The sequence below is a fragment of the Mustela nivalis genome, assembly GCF_964662115.1.
Source record: "Mustela nivalis genome assembly, chromosome: 1".
Lineage (NCBI taxonomy): Eukaryota > Metazoa > Chordata > Mammalia > Carnivora > Mustelidae > Mustela > Mustela nivalis.
This window is the reverse complement of record NC_139020.1, coordinates 58,471,737-58,487,266: the sequence shown is the minus strand read 5'-3', so window position 1 is coordinate 58,487,266 and position 15,530 is coordinate 58,471,737. Positions and strand designations below refer to the sequence as shown.

At 40.7% G+C, this 15,530-nt stretch overlaps 1 protein-coding gene across 1 annotated transcript in view; it reads left to right on the top strand.

Moving 5' to 3' along the window:
• CCDC80 (coiled-coil domain containing 80) overlaps positions 1 to 9,786 on the top strand; it is a 34,592-nt gene extending 24,806 nt beyond the window's left edge. The window contains exons 6-8 of the mRNA XM_082733537.1: positions 5,192 to 5,295; positions 8,183 to 8,263; positions 9,283 to 9,786. Of these exons, the coding sequence (XP_082589663.1) occupies positions 5,192 to 5,295; positions 8,183 to 8,263; positions 9,283 to 9,629 (532 nt within the window). The 3' untranslated portion in view covers positions 9,630 to 9,786. The remainder of the gene's footprint in view (positions 1 to 5,191; positions 5,296 to 8,182; positions 8,264 to 9,282) is intronic.
• Positions 9,787 to 15,530: the final 5,744 nt, after the last annotated feature.

The following is a 15,530-nucleotide window of genomic DNA, read 5'->3' as shown; positions in this document are numbered from 1 at the left end:
AGTAACTAACTTTTGGTCAACATTGAGCTAGTGCCAGCTCTAGGACTCAGTGGCCCCCAGGAGAATCTGGCTCCTAAAGTTCACATTCTTATCTGATACTCCTTTTGAAACTATAATGTGAATTATTTTTAGTCTTGGAGCCAGAAGCCCAGAGTTTGAAGCAAAGGGAGACATCCCTAAAACCACAGGATTTCAGAACTGAAAGGAACTTGAGGTTCTTCCTTCATTCAGATTTTCAGGATAGTGCAAGCATCTGGACCAAAGACAGAAGGGCCTTTATAAGGACTTAAGGTTCAGCTCAGTCTTCAGGCCAGTCTCTTGGCTAAGAAAGGGCTCTAACATTCCACTGGGCAGATGGCTTTTTGTCTAGTCTTGGGGGCACTGAAACATTAGCTTCTGGTCCAGGGTCATCCCTCTCGATGGCACTGACTTACAGGATTGATGAGAAAACCTTTCTGTCACCCTTGAGGTGTTTTTCTTCCTTTTCCTTCCTTCCCCTGCACTCCCCTTCCTTCCCTCCCACCCCTTCCACCTTTCTTCCTTGCCTCCCCCTCTTGTTCCCTCCCTCCCTCCCTCCACCCCTCCCTCCCTCCCTTCCTCCCTCCCTTCCTTCCACCTTTCTTGTAGCAGACAAGATTCTTAGAAGTTCAGTTTTGATTTTCACAATTAGAGTCAAATATACCCAAGTAATACATTGAAGACCACAGTTCTCTCTTAAACTTTTAAGTTAGGTTTTTTTTTTTTTTTTAAGATTTTATTTATTTATTTGACAGAGAGAGATCACAAGCAGGCAGAGAGAGAGGAGGAAGCAGGCTCCCTGCTGAGCAGAGAGCCCGATGCGGGCCTCGATCCCAGGACCCTGAGATCATGACCTGAGCCGAAGGCAGTGGCTTAACCCACTGAGCCACCCAGGCGCCCTAAGTTAGGTTTTTAAATTGTATTATTCTATTTATAACCTAGAAAACTTTAGCTATCATTTTTAAGGGGCTTTGAATAATGTTGATCTTGCTTACAAGTACCATAATTAAACAATTTTATTATTTCAAACAGCCATTTTTACATTTAATATGTATTTTTTAATATTTTATTTATTTATTTGACAGAGAGAGATCACAAGTAGGCAGAGAGGCAGGCAGAGAGACAGAGAGAGGGAAGCAGGCTCCCTGCTGAGCAGAGAGCCTAATATGGGACTTGATCCCAGGACCCTGAGATCATGACCTGAGCCAAAGGCAGAGGCTTTAACCCACTGAGCCATCCAGGCGCCCCTAATATGTATTTTTGAATTGTTTGACATAAACAAACAAAACCTTGCTGAATACTTAAATGATCCAGTAATCTTATAAATACAGTAAATCCAATGTTTTCTCAGATATTCCAGTAACTGCACACGACTTAGAAACACACATCTAAGCCAATCACTCAATTACACATTCTAATCATAGTCTTAGGGTTGTCATTTTAATAAACCAAATTCTCTTAAATTTCACAATAACATAAATTATGTTTATAAAGACCAGGTTCCTTCTTAGAAATATAGATTATCGCTATGATTCTTTGAAAATCTTCTCTTCTTAGTTCTAAATTTTCCAGGACTAAAAGATGCTTACCTGCTGAACCAACCCTGTAAACTCAAGTCACCTGTCCTCAACAGCAGACAGTTACCACCCAGTTCATTATTGTTATTTATAGCCAAGGATTTGGGCCAGCCGGGAGACCTGCAGCTAGAGACATTCTGAGAGATTTTTCCTACCATCTCCAGGCAGGCTGTCTTTTTATAATTACTGTGTCATGGGTTTCAAACCTTGACAGGAAAAGCTTGACATTATCTCAATTTCAATCACACACAAATCTTGCAGCATTCATTCTGGCTGATCACACATCCGAATCTGGCCTATCTTTGATTTTTAAGACTTGTACGCACATTTTTCATCTAAAACCTTTTGTACTGACCAGGACACTATGATATGTAAATGTATTTTCCTTCAAATGTCAGAGTCTTGTACGTATTCGGTACTATGTCAGGAAAAGGCATCGGCTGCATATACTCAGAATGGATGCAATTCTAATTTGGATGTCCTATAACTGTGCATGATTTGTGGTCACAACTCATGCAATCACTGTGCTGATAATTATCATTGATCTTAAAAATCAAAGCGGAATTTTTTATTATTACCAAGAGGCATGAGTAGACTCCTGAGTTAGATTCCTGGCATCTCCATGTATTAGCTGTGTGACCTTGGGCTGATGACTTAACTTCTCCAGGTTTTAGTTCTTCATTTGTAAAATGTGAATAATAAGTGTACCTATTCCTAAGATTGTTGTGAAAGGTAAATTTAGTACTAGAGGTAATGATGGGGGATGGGGAATCTGGATGGTTCAGTCCATTAAGCGCCTGCTTTAGCTCAGGTCATGATCCCAGGGTCCTGTGATGGAGCCCCGCATCTGATGCCCTGCTTGGCGGGGGAGCCTGCTTCTACATCTCCCTCTGCCATTCCCCCCATTTCTGCTCTCTGGCTCTCTCTATCTCTGTCAAATGAATAAATAAAATCTTGTAAAAAAATAAACAACAACAAAAAAATAAAGGTAAAGATGGACCACAAGTTAGTGCAAAGTGAGTAATCAACGAATGCTGGCTATCGGTAGTGTTAGGACCAGTTATTCAGCTCCTAGTTAGAAAACTTTGTCATGAAGGGAGAGGTCGGAGGAGATTTAGTAAACACCTCAGGATTGAAACCAGGCAGAGAGAACGGGGGGAAAAAATTTTTTTTAAATAGAAGTTCTATAAATAAATGAATATCCAATCGGAATTTTCCTTCACATTTGCTGAGTTGTTGGTGAGTCTACACAGCCTGGTTTCAGCTGACCAGACTCTGAAGCCGGTCTGGTCTTCAGTGACACTCATCTGGTTCAGGCTATAATTACGTTCCTCTGAGACAAAAGCCCCAAAGTGTGGGCAAATGCACACTAATTTGGGAGTGCCAGTTAAGAGAAGCAAACACACATACAGCTCACAGAATTTTTATTTACTGATACGTTAAAGTGACAGGAGAACAATTTGTCCGAAATAAGGATCTGGGCCACATTGACATCTCTTGTTACACTCTGTGGAAGTTATTTCCTTCAGTGTTGCAAGCTGGAGCCTCATATCTTAAAGGTCCGTGGGAGAAAGAATCATTCCTTAGGGGAAATGACCTTTGCCTGGTTGTGTCTGCGACAGGGAGTCTCAGATCCTGTCCCTGTCTAATCAGGACAGCATCCAGTGGTGCACACCGGTAAACAAGCCAAAATATACCTCACCCAAAATAGCTCCTTCGAGGATACCCTACAGCTCTGTGTGAGGCCAGGAAGGCTGGCCTGGTTTGGATGCTGGCTGGGGGCCGGGTGGGGGCGGGGCAGTGCTGGGCTGGCATGTCTCCTAAGGAAGCAGGGAGGGTACAGGAGACCCATGTTTGTGATCCGACAGCAGTCACTGTTCCCTTTCCCAGGAGGTCTTGGACAGTCTCAGACATTCCTCTCCCCTCCTCCATGCTAAATACATTCATCTCCCTATTCTCAGTGGACATTTTAGTTTTTCTTTCCCTTTGAAGAGAAACAAGCAGAGGAAGCAAATGTAATGTCACAGCAAGCAGTTTTTGGCAAGCCTTGCTACAGGCGCCCATTGAGAGGTTGTATTTCATCAGACTATCATTTTCTCTCATTCACCCAAACCACTATTCCCCCAAGAGGCCATTTTCTTTGGGGCTGAAAACTCTCGTGTTCACTGTGAGGCTAGAATGGGCACAGGGAGAGAAGTCGTGAATATAATCAACTGGCTTCCAGCTCAGCGAGGGTACTAACATCCCCCGGTTGTTTGCACAGAAGGCAGAATGCAAAACCCCTCCCCTCCAGTGAAAGGGGAATTAGAGACAACTCCATACTGTTAGCCCTTAGATGCATACCCTCTCCTTCCTATCTCCTGAGGGACCCTGACTGCATCAGCCAAGCACCAGGATCTCTGAGGGTGATAGACTAGAGAAACCATTAGTACCAACTGTTTGATTGACTAGTTTGGCAAATTACTTCTCTTCTCTAAGCTTCATTTTGTCATCCATCAAATGAAGACAATAGGCTGTGCCTTCACTGACCTCTAATGATTTCTGTGTAGATGAACGTGAGCTATGAAATGATACACAAAGGATTAAATCACTTACCATATGGGATTTGGTAGATAAATGTCTGAGGTCTCTTCATAGACAACATCCTCCATCTAGAAGGCCACAGATCCAGCCACTATCTATAGCCATGCCCTCGTGTGGACAACTTACACTGACGGGTTTTAATTTAATTCTTAGGTGTTATGAGCTCTTTGAAGTAAATGCTATTTTTGGTTCAGAGAAAAGGAAAAACTGAGACTTGGATGAACTCTGTGACATGCTCAGGGAACCCCAAAAGTTAGCAGTGACAAAACATGAACTCAGGTTATAAGACAAAAGTTTTCTACTACCCTACAGTGTCAGAGCAGAAACAGGTTTACTGTATTATATGCTGAAATCCTAGGCTCAAGGTGTAGCCCCATTCCACTTTGCAGGAGGGCTCTATAATGTTGGTTTTCTAGTTGGTAGGCTACCTTTTAGAACTTGCATTTGCCGATGGATGAACCACTGGCTACCGAAAAAGATACCTCGGCTTTGTTTTCCCAGGAATCCTCCCTGACTCTTTGAACCACTTCCCCATTTTCCTTCTTCCTGTCACTGTCATCTACTTTAAATTTAGTTCTCTTTTTCTACTCTATTTCTGTCCCTACCTTTGATTCTTGACCCCCTCCAAGCCCTAGTGAACTCTATTAGAACTTGAGTTTTCTTCAGTTCTTCTGATTCCCTCTTTCTGTGGTTACTATATAACATACCATTTTGGCCAGTCTTCATGGCATCTGAGGACCTCATGTCTCCCCAAGTGACCCTACTGGGTGTGGTGGCCAGACTCATGCCTGATGCTTCATGCAAATGCCACAGTAGGCAGACCATGAAGTTATAACAGAAAAACTGCAAGAAATGTGGAAAGGAAGTTTAATGGCTTTGCGGAACTATGAGATATTTCTAAGGGCCAGTGTTTTTTATTCTGGGCATAGGCAACCCCGACAGGCAAAGTGACTGCTTTCTTACATTAGCCTCTCTTGTTTGAAGCAGTAATCACGGCCTCCTGTTTTTTCCAGGTTCCGATGGAGGAGGCGGTTGCTGGTGATCTCTGCCCCTAATGATGAAGACTGGGCCTATTCACAACAGCTCTCGGCCCTCAGTGGCCAGGCCTGCAATTTTGGTGAGTGGGAAGCCTCGTCATCACTGTTTTCCCATACCACCCTCTTCCTGGTCAATTCTAAAATGGAACATAGAAGCTTAGATCATCCAAATATTCCTCAGTCCAGACTGGAGATTCCCAGACACTTACTCAGTTGTATTGAGCATAAAGTTGCTTTCAGACTGGAGCCTTCATCAAATGCAGGGTTTTTTGGGGTTTTTGTTTTATTTTTTTTTTTCCTCAATATGCTCCTCTCTGGGGTTCTTCACTGAAGTGTTTGAAAAAACCTGCTGTTTTACTTTTAGTGATCTGTACTATGTACCCTCTGGTTTATTTGGGGTTTTTGTTGTTGTTGTTGTTTTTTAAAATTTGTCTCAACATTCTAAAACTTAGGTATCATCATTTACTTAGGTAATACTTAGCTATAAACACTGGGTCATTCTCCATAGGTTAAATGTCTTCTGCAAAACAGGAATGGCTTTGAGAATTAATATATTAACGGAGCATACTGTACTATATCGCTATTCCCTTAAAAAGGATTTTGATCTATAATTGGAGAGAAAATACAGCAAGGGGGCACCTGGGTGGCTCAGTGGATTAAAGCCTCTGCCTTTGAGAGACTATGGACTCTGAAAAACAATCTGAGGGGTTTGAAGTGGCGGGGGGGTGGGAGGTTGGGGAACCAGGTGGTGGGTATTAGAGAGGGCACGGATTGCATGGAGCACTGGGTGTGGTGAAAAAACAATGAATACTGTTATGCTGAAAATAAATAAATTTAATTAAAAAAAAAAAAAAAGCCTCTGACTTCGGCTCAGGTCATGATCTCAGGGTCCTTGGATCAAGCCCCGCATCGGGCTCTCTGCTCAGCAGGGAGCCTGCTTCCTCCTCTCTCTCTGCCTGCTTCTCTGTGATCTCCGTCTGTCAAATAAATAAATGAAATCTTTAAAAAAAAAATACAGCAAGATCTGTCAAACAGAATCTTATTTTAGGACAAGTAGGTCAAAGAGAAACATAGTTTATTATTTATTATTTTTTTTGTAGTGAACTACTCAGTGTTTTAAAAATTAACATTTGCTTTCTTTACCAAAATTATTATCCTAGTGACCTAAAGTATCATTTTGAATAAGGATGCATACAAAGGAAAATGCATAGTACATAGAACTTACTACTAAAATCAGTGGTGAAGCAAGGGGCTAAGGGCAGTTTCAAAACTGGAATTTACAATTGAAATCTCATTTAAAATGTACTTCTACAGAGGAAGAATTTTGACAGTCATTGGTGGGAGGGGGGAGTATCTAGAAGCCACAGACTTTAAAAATTCCATTTCTAACTGGATTACAGATGAATCAGCATTATTTTGATACTTCTGCTAGGAAGAAGAATCATTTATTAGTTATAAAACCGTGCTTAATTTATTTTAAAAAATGGAGGTATAAGTTTTGTAAAGCATTAACAGAGCCTGGATCTTTACTATGACTCAGTATCTGTAAATTTAAATACATTTTAGTTTTAAGATATAAAATAATAACTCAAAAGAGGTAGACAACAAGCTCACAACAGTAAAAACAACTAGAAAATTCATGAGTATTTAATGTATAGTCCTACTATCAAAGTTAATAAATAATGACTTATATTAATATACAAGTTTGGGTTTTTTTGTATTTTAAATATATTTTAAACTATTTGTAGCCACCAATGTTGCTAGGTAAGGCAGAAGGGTTAAAAGCCCTTCACAATAAGAATGTAAATAAAATCATGGCTTACTTCAGCTGTCTAAAGACAGTTTTGGAACAGTTATTAGGTGATGTTTTATTTAATCTCTCCACACAGAACTTAAATCACACTAGTGCAAGCAAACCCTTTTGCAATATACAGGAAATGTAAACAAGTCTTATTTTCCAGGAATAATTAAATCATGATCTTCCCTTTTGAAAACATGATTCAACGACATTGAGAACAGAATGCTTCACTTCTCTGGGAGAAGAGCAAAGACCACAAACTTTTTTTTTTTTTTGGATAGCCATTTGCTAGGATTTTAGCCCCTCCTTAAAACAGCCTCAAGCCATGGCAACTGTCAGTTTTCTCCTCTGAACAATAGACTCCATCGATATTCGTATTATTAGTCCCAAGTTATGACCCTGAATAGATTGACATTTTGTCTTGATATGATATGAAATGATATGATATGAAATCTTGATATGATGAACTGGCAGCCCCCTTGTCCTCCAGTGTTTTTTCTCCTGAATCTCTTGGTGTGCACTTCATCCTCAAAAGAATTCCAACAAGCTACCAAGGCATGACCTTCTCTCCTTTCCTGAAACTTTAGCTGTGGGTAGGAAGCACACTGTGCTTAAGTGCTTCTCCTTTGAATCCTCTAAGTCAGTGGTAAGAACCTGCCCTTTTCACTGACAAATTTTTGTGCAAGAAAGCTGGAAATATTCCTTTAACAATCACACTGGATAGGTTCTGCTTTTTTCTCCAAGAGACAGTTGAATTAGCCCAGTAAACATCATCCACCTAAACTGTTATAACCTCTGGCGTGACTTTTTCTCAGCACTCGAATCAGCTCAGATCATCCCAGATATTTAAATGTTCCGACAGCTTCATTTTTGTTTGTTATTTAATAGAACGACAGTTTAAGAGCAAATTCTTTTATTTCCATCTACAAACAGAGCAAAACAAAACAAAACAAAAAAACCATATCTGACCCTGTTATTAATCCTAAATCTGAAATTAGGTCTTTTTCAAGGTTTTAAAATTATTTAATGACTCTTTTACTAGAAAAAAATGGAGTATTTTGCCTAATGAAGTTATGTTCTTTTTAATGTAGAGAATCCTAATTGTCAGCTATTGGCCTTTGAAGGTAAAAGATGATTTACCAACGTTATGGTTTTCTTTCTCCTTCCAGGTCTGCGCCACATAACCATTCTGAAACTTTTAGGGGTTGGAGAGGAAGTTGGGGGAGTTTTAGAACTGTTTCCAATTAATGGTAAAGTGTTGTTCTTTTAAAACATTATGAACTACGGTTACATTAAATTAAATTATATTAAACGGTAGGCAAGCAGTGAGGGACCGTTAAGGTGAATGCAGTTCACTGAATTCATCCACCTTGTGTGTGCGCATGAGTGTCTGTGCACATAAATGGGAATTAGGGTGCAATCATTAATATTGTTTTTAATAGAAAATTGTAAGTGGCAGTAAAAGTAACCATTTTCTTAGCTAGAATAATGCCGTTTATCTGCATAGGACTGTATGATTTACGAAGCATTTTTATCTATGCCACCTCATTTAATTCTCACAATAATTTTATGAAGCTCATGGATCGTATCTTACTAATCCCCTTTTAATAGATGGGCTCAGTACAGAAAGGCTCAGAGAAGCTGAAAGTAGACGACTAGTGACTCGAGTTTTCAGAAAGCAAATCAGTTCTTCCTTGCAAGATCAAGATCTTCACCAGAGATCGTGGCATAAACCCCTTGGCACGGAAAGCTTCAGTACCCTCCTCCTCCCCCTCCCCCTTTTCACTGCCCATAATAGTTTAAATACATGTATCCACATCTTAGGTAATTGGTATTTTCCCCTTTAAGAAATTTTTTTTGTTATAAGATTTTTGTTCTAAAAAAAGCATCAAAAGGAAAGCCAAATTTGCAAAGAAGTAACTAAGCTAATTGGAAATAAACTTAGAAATATCAACAATATAATCTTTGTTCGTGATACACTTGAAAGAAGTTGATCTTGCCAGAATTAAATTAAAGGACTGGTTTTATATTTTGCAACATTCCTATAAAAAAGACATCACATGTCCCAAAGTTTGACACTGATAATATTGTAGAACATCAGAGACATTTAATTTCTAGTGGAAAAAGTACAGCAACTTTCTTTAATTGGATTCTGAACCAAAGGACTCATGGGTCCTCTCCCTATTCTCATAGTGATTTCTTCTCATTTTGATCTTTGCTTGAGGGCTGACTGTTCAATCCACTAACAACTTTTCTAACTCTGTTCTAGGGAGTTCTGTTGTGGAGCGAGAAGACATACCAGCCCATTTGGTGAAAGACATCCGGAACTATTTTCAAGTGAGCCCGGAGTACTTCTCCATGCTTCTTGTTGGAAAAGATGGAAATGTCAAATCCTGGTATCCTTCCCCAATGTGGTCCATGGTGATTGTGTATGATTTAATTGATTCCATGCAACTCCGGAGACAGGAAATGGCCATTCAGCAGTCACTGGGAATGCGCTGCCCAGAAGATGAGTACGCAGGCTACGGTTACCATAGCTACCACCAAGGATACCAGGATGGTTACCAGGATGACTACCGTCATCATGAGAGTTACCACCATGGATACCCTTACTGAACAGAAATGCGTAACTTTAGCCCCAGCCACTTCCCCCCGCAGTTGTTAAAGCCACAAGTGGCCAGCTATGTGAAGGAGTTTTTCCACACTGCCTACATTCCCCGCCTTTTTCTTTATGTGTTCTTTCAAAATTAAATAAATAGCAAACTTTTGCCTACTCGTGAGTTATTATTAAAACCTTAAATCATAAAGATGTTTAAAAGAATGCTCCAGTTCTCTAACTGGAGGGGATCTGGTGCTGAATGGATAATTCCCTCTTCTTATATGATAGATACTATTTGGAATATGAAATTCTATATAAAAGTATTTACACCTCTCATTTACTTTTTTAAAAGTATTCATCGGTAAGTAAAACTGATAAAACTAAAGATCACAGTGCAGATGTTTTCAGGAAACATCTGAACACATATAACAGAGGAAACAGCTTCTTAACACTTTTGGAAATGTCAGTCTAGAAATGATTGAGATGGCTCTGCTTTATATTGTGAGTTTCTTTCACAAAGCTTGATACCATTGGAATCCAGTGGTATTGGCCACCAAAGTCAGGAAAAGCACCAAACCCAGCTTTGCTATCATGACCATTTCCTGCCCTGTTTCTCTTATCTTATTGTCTTTTCAGAGCTAGATCAGAGAGCCAGGAAAAGGAATCCCTACATCATCACCAGAATCTGGCACTGCAGCTGGAGATGATACTTTCGGAATTTGGGCAGGTGCCATGGAATTGCTGGCACGGAAAAACGTGACCCTTCACACCTCGCACCTCTCTACTTACTCATTAATAGAACTATTACCATACTTGCATCTTATAAAAGAAAACTACAAAGAATGAGATTATATCCAAGGGTTCTTTTGTCTTCAGAGGTAAATGTTACTGAGTTACAATGGACAGAAGTGTAGCTGGAGAGCAAAATACAACCTTGATCCCTGAAAAAGAGGATATGGCAATTCAAACTCAATATGCTCCTTTCCTCCCTCCCTCTTTCCCTGCTGTCTTTCCTACTTTTTTTTTTCAACAAACAAACAAACAAACACCAAGTAATACTACCAACAAATATCTGTGAACTTGCTCTGGGCAGTCAGTCTGATTCCCAGGCCTTTAGCATCCTAATGGTGCCAGCCTCTATCGATAATGGGGCTGCTTATTTTTTTGCTCCTCTTATTAATCATTAGTTCTCCAGATCATCTTTGTATTGGTTATTAACTCTAACAAGCATAGATATTAATAACTGCATTCAAGCCACATGTGAACATTAGCTCTTAACTTATCTTAACTACTTGCGCAAATTTGTTTTTATATCCTCTGGACTTTGTTATACATAATTATATTGTAAAAGTGGAATTTGTAGCTCAATAAACTTGAGAAATGCCTCATTTTGCCCTTCGTTCTCCATGAAGAACATTCATTCTTACCTGTTTCATAGACAACTGAGGTCCAGAGAGTTCAAGTGATTTTAGAACACAGTTCCCTTATTGGGTACATTGTGCTCCCATCCTCACCCCCTTCCAACATGAGAAGCTTTCTTCATCTCACTTTTTAGAACAGTCTATACCAGCTGTACAAAGTGCGCTGGTGGGAGAACCAGGATGATGTAACTGCCCTTAAATTACCAAGGTGATGGATAGCTTAAAATCACCAATAAAAAAAAAATGGATTTCATTACCATTGCTTCTGAAATTATGTAGGGACAATTTCTAAGTAAGAGGCCCAAAGAATCTCAAGTTCAGGAACTATAATAATGAGGGAGTTTCATCTTCCAAGGAAACCAAACAGATAATAGAAAATTTACTTACAGGATAATATGAATAAGGTTCTAGCTTCCACAACCAAAGAAAGACAACACTTTTTCATAACCCAAGATGACTTTTCACTGGCACTGCAATAATAATTAGCAATGTGTCTGAACTCTCTTTCCTCCTGTGAGTAGAGCCAAGAAGCCATGAATCATCATTTGCCGTGATGTAGATAAGCCATAGCTCAGCAAAGGGACTGAGACACATGTAGAGGAAAATGCTATTGGTAAATGTCCTCAAATCCTGTAATCTGGAAAAACACAAACAGGGGGATTAAAGAATGAAAAATTGAACAGGAGGATTAGAGAATGAGATCACCTGAATCTCTGTCTTCTGGGAGTCCAGGTCGGGTCATTTGTAATCTGGGTATTTTTTGCTCATTGTTTATTTGTTTGTTTGTTTAAATCTTTTTAAATTTATTTATTTATTTGACAGACAGAGATCACAAGTAGGCAGGGAGGCAGGCAGAGAGAGAGAGGAGGAAGCAGGCTCCCTGCTGAGCAGAGAGCCCGATGCGGGGCTCAATCCCAGGACCCTGGGATCATGACCTGAGCCGAAGGCAGAGGCTTTAACCCACTGAGCCACCCAGGTGCCCCTCATTGTTTGTTTTTTAATGTTCCTTCCAAACAACAGCAACAGAGAAGACATAGTTTTTGAGAATTATTATGGAATTACAGTATGTAGAAAGAAAACACCCAGGAGAGTGAGGGAAATCTGGAAGACTCTGAGGAGGCCAAAGTTGCTAGTTGTTGCAATTCACTTTCATGAATTTCCAGGAATTATTTTTCACTGGAGAAATCACAGGGCAGAGAGATCCTTCCACAGAGGCAGAGACAGAAGCAGGCAGTCCAGACAGTGGAATCGGTAGAGCCCAGTTGGTCTCATTTTCTGGAGTAGAGTTAACATTGAAGTTCACACTGTCTCAACTTTTAGAGCCTTGGTGATAAAAACAGCTCAAAACCAGAGGCAGTAATGGCTCGATGAGCACTGATGGATGGTCTCAGTGTTCAATAATGTATGGAAATTCCGGAAGAGAAGACTCTTGAAAAGAACCCCTGTCTGTTTTTCTGCCACCACTAAGTCCCCTTTCCCTGCAGGATTGCTTTCCTTGCCTTCTTTTTCCACCTTGGGGGCCCTGTACTTAGTGATTTGGGGGGTGCAGATAGTGGGGTGTGCCTGATGAGTACTCTTAACACCATGACAAAGTGAAGCACAGTTAAATGCTACTTCTCTTCAGTTCTCTCAAAGTTGGTGCAAATGTCCCAATGCCAAACTTTCTCTTGGTTTTGGACATATTCTTAAGAACTCAGGAACCAAGGTTAGGACAGTGAGAGGCAAAGGGTCAGTTGTTGTGGAATTCAAGGGAGTCATAAAATGGCCACCGGACTTGGGAAAAGAGCTGGGCCTCACTCTGCCACAGACCGACCTGTATGACCTGAGATGAGTCATTCTACCTGTGGGACTCAGCTCATCTATAAAATGAGAGAGTAGGAATAGATATCTAAGTTATCGTCTAACTCTATGGTATTTATGACTCTTTCTTGGCCTGTAGGGAGCAGGATGCTAAACTCAGAGGTTTCCTCTAGTTGAACTAATGTTAAATTCATAGAGAACCCGCACTTCACTAAGGCGGATAGAGACTCCCGGGGCCCAGCCCTTTCCCCCCTTCCTGTCCACTGCTCTCCATTGCTCCTGCTGAGGTGAAGAAAAAGACCAGATGCCTGTCCTGTTTGATTAAGAAAAGAAAAAGAAACAGTCCCCTGGGATGATTTACCACTCTCCTGAGACGCCTCCGCATAGATTTTTTATTTTTTATTTTTTTATTTTTTTTCTCCGCATCGATTATACTTCCACATGCAGGGGCCATTCGGCCTTGAGAGACCACGAAAACATCCCGTTCCCATCCCCCATCACCGTAACCATAAAAACTCACCCCTATCCCAGTCAGGTGCTCAGCCTTTGGGAAAGGATCCCTCTGAGCCCGCCGGTGATCGATAATAAAGCTGCATTTTCCCTGATTTCCATGTGCCGCTTGAAATTCCTTGGTCCCTTCAGATTTTCTGCAACATCATAGTTCAGACACCAGTTCCAGGTTCCTTTGGGAATGGAGAAATGTATTGAATAACTTCTTTCCAGCATGGTGCTCTGCTGCAGCTGGACCCAGTGGGCTCATCACCTCTAACTCAGTAATCCTCATTATCTCCATAGAGCCAGACTGGAGCTTCCAAGGACATTCAGGCTGGCAAAGACTGAGCATCTTTAACACTGATGGAGTCTCTCCAACAAGGCAAAACCTTGCTCTCTAACACAATTTCCTAATGTGGCAACCATAGGCATCACCTCTCTCATATCCTGAAGATTGGACAAATGGGGCCGTCCCTGATCAGACTGAAGAGATCTTAAATAATAGCATGTTCCTTCTAGAAAGCAAAAGAGTGATTCCCCATTCCTCTAGTCTATGGGTTGATACTCATAGTGACAGGGTGAAGAGAGAGGGTGATTGTAAGTAGCTAAAACTGACCCTGCACAAAATTTTCTTTGGCTTTCCATCTCTTCCACAAGATCCTTTTCCTTTCTTCTGGCCCTTTTCCCTTTTCCAGCCACTTTCTCATGACCTATTCTGGCTTAGGGATGGCTACAATTGATTAGGCATAACTGATAGGCTAAAGGTGCCGTGCTTTCCAAGAATATCTACAATGCAAAGGAAAATCCTTGAAGGAGAGAGGCAGGGAACAAACCACTTCTGGAAGATTGCCAATCCCTAGAAGAAGCCTCACTTTTCAAAAATGTTAGAGAAAGAGTAAATTCCTCTGCAGACTTCACTGTCATGCCATTTGTCTCCGTCAGTCCTCTTTTTTATCTTTAGCTTACTTCTTTGTGATGAGCACTCTTTAGAGAGCCAAAGTGGTGTAGGGTAGGCAGAGGCTGGCATATTGCCAAATTTGGCAAGACCTGATCCCCAACAGCTGAAAGCCTTGTGTATGCAAAGAACCATCTGCTCATTCTGGTTCTTAATCCAAGACACTAACTTATAGATTAGACTCAAGTTATATAATGACTCAAACATTCATTGTATTTATACTATTTTCTGTGTAGTCTGCTAGAAACCAGGAATATAAACAAAAATAAATTTTTTTTTTCCCTGCACAGAAGCTCACAGACTAGTAGAGAACAGTCATATGCACCATTCTGAAATACTGTGCATGAATAACCAATATTGGGTCCTCATGTGAGGGGTAAGGGGTGCAGAGAGAACCAAGGAGAGATGAGTGGTGATAGTTCTTCAGTCTTTTGGAGCCTAGATTTATAAATTGTTCTTCCTTTCAAGCTCCACATGATGTGAGCAAGTGCCTTATATTGACTGTCACCATGGTCAAGGGCTTTGGATACTCACAGTGCAAGCACTGCTTCTCCTGGGAACTTCTTCCCTCTCCCACATTTTAGAAGTTGTCTAGATATGAAGTTGTCTATAGAAGATGGCAGCATTAATTTATCTGTAAACACCACACATTCCCTGAGATAACCAAAATGAATAAAAAGTAGTGAATTTATAGGAGAAAACTTCATCAAAATTGAAACTAGAGAATGGCTTTACTCTTATAGCATGAACTTTGAGTTATGCATACCTATTTACTATACTGAACTTGGGGAAACATGGCAGGAGGAAAGATAAGGAATACACTTGTCGTCCATTGCCCACACAAGGGTCAGCTAGCTGTCTGAGAGGCCAAAGATAGGCGACATGGCTGTGTCCTCCTAATGTGCCCCTTCTGACTCACCTAGCTTCCTAACTGGAGGAAGGAGGTTTGGAGGTGAGGGTGTATAAATGGCGAACAGAGCTGGTTTACAGAGAGGCTTAGAAATGCTTCATCTTTATCTCTGGGGAGATAAGGATGTCTGGTTTTTGACCCACAGCCAAGATTACAGGAGTGGGATTTATGATGTGCTCTTTAAAGTCTGGAACTACTCTGGTAATCCCTAGGGTCAGTTTCTTTAATGATGGTTTCCAACTGGCCTAAGGATTGAGTAAATCCAGCTGATTACATGGCCAGCGAAGCATAAAAATCCTGGAAAATCCTGCTTTGAGCTTCCCAAAGTCAAGATTCCTCA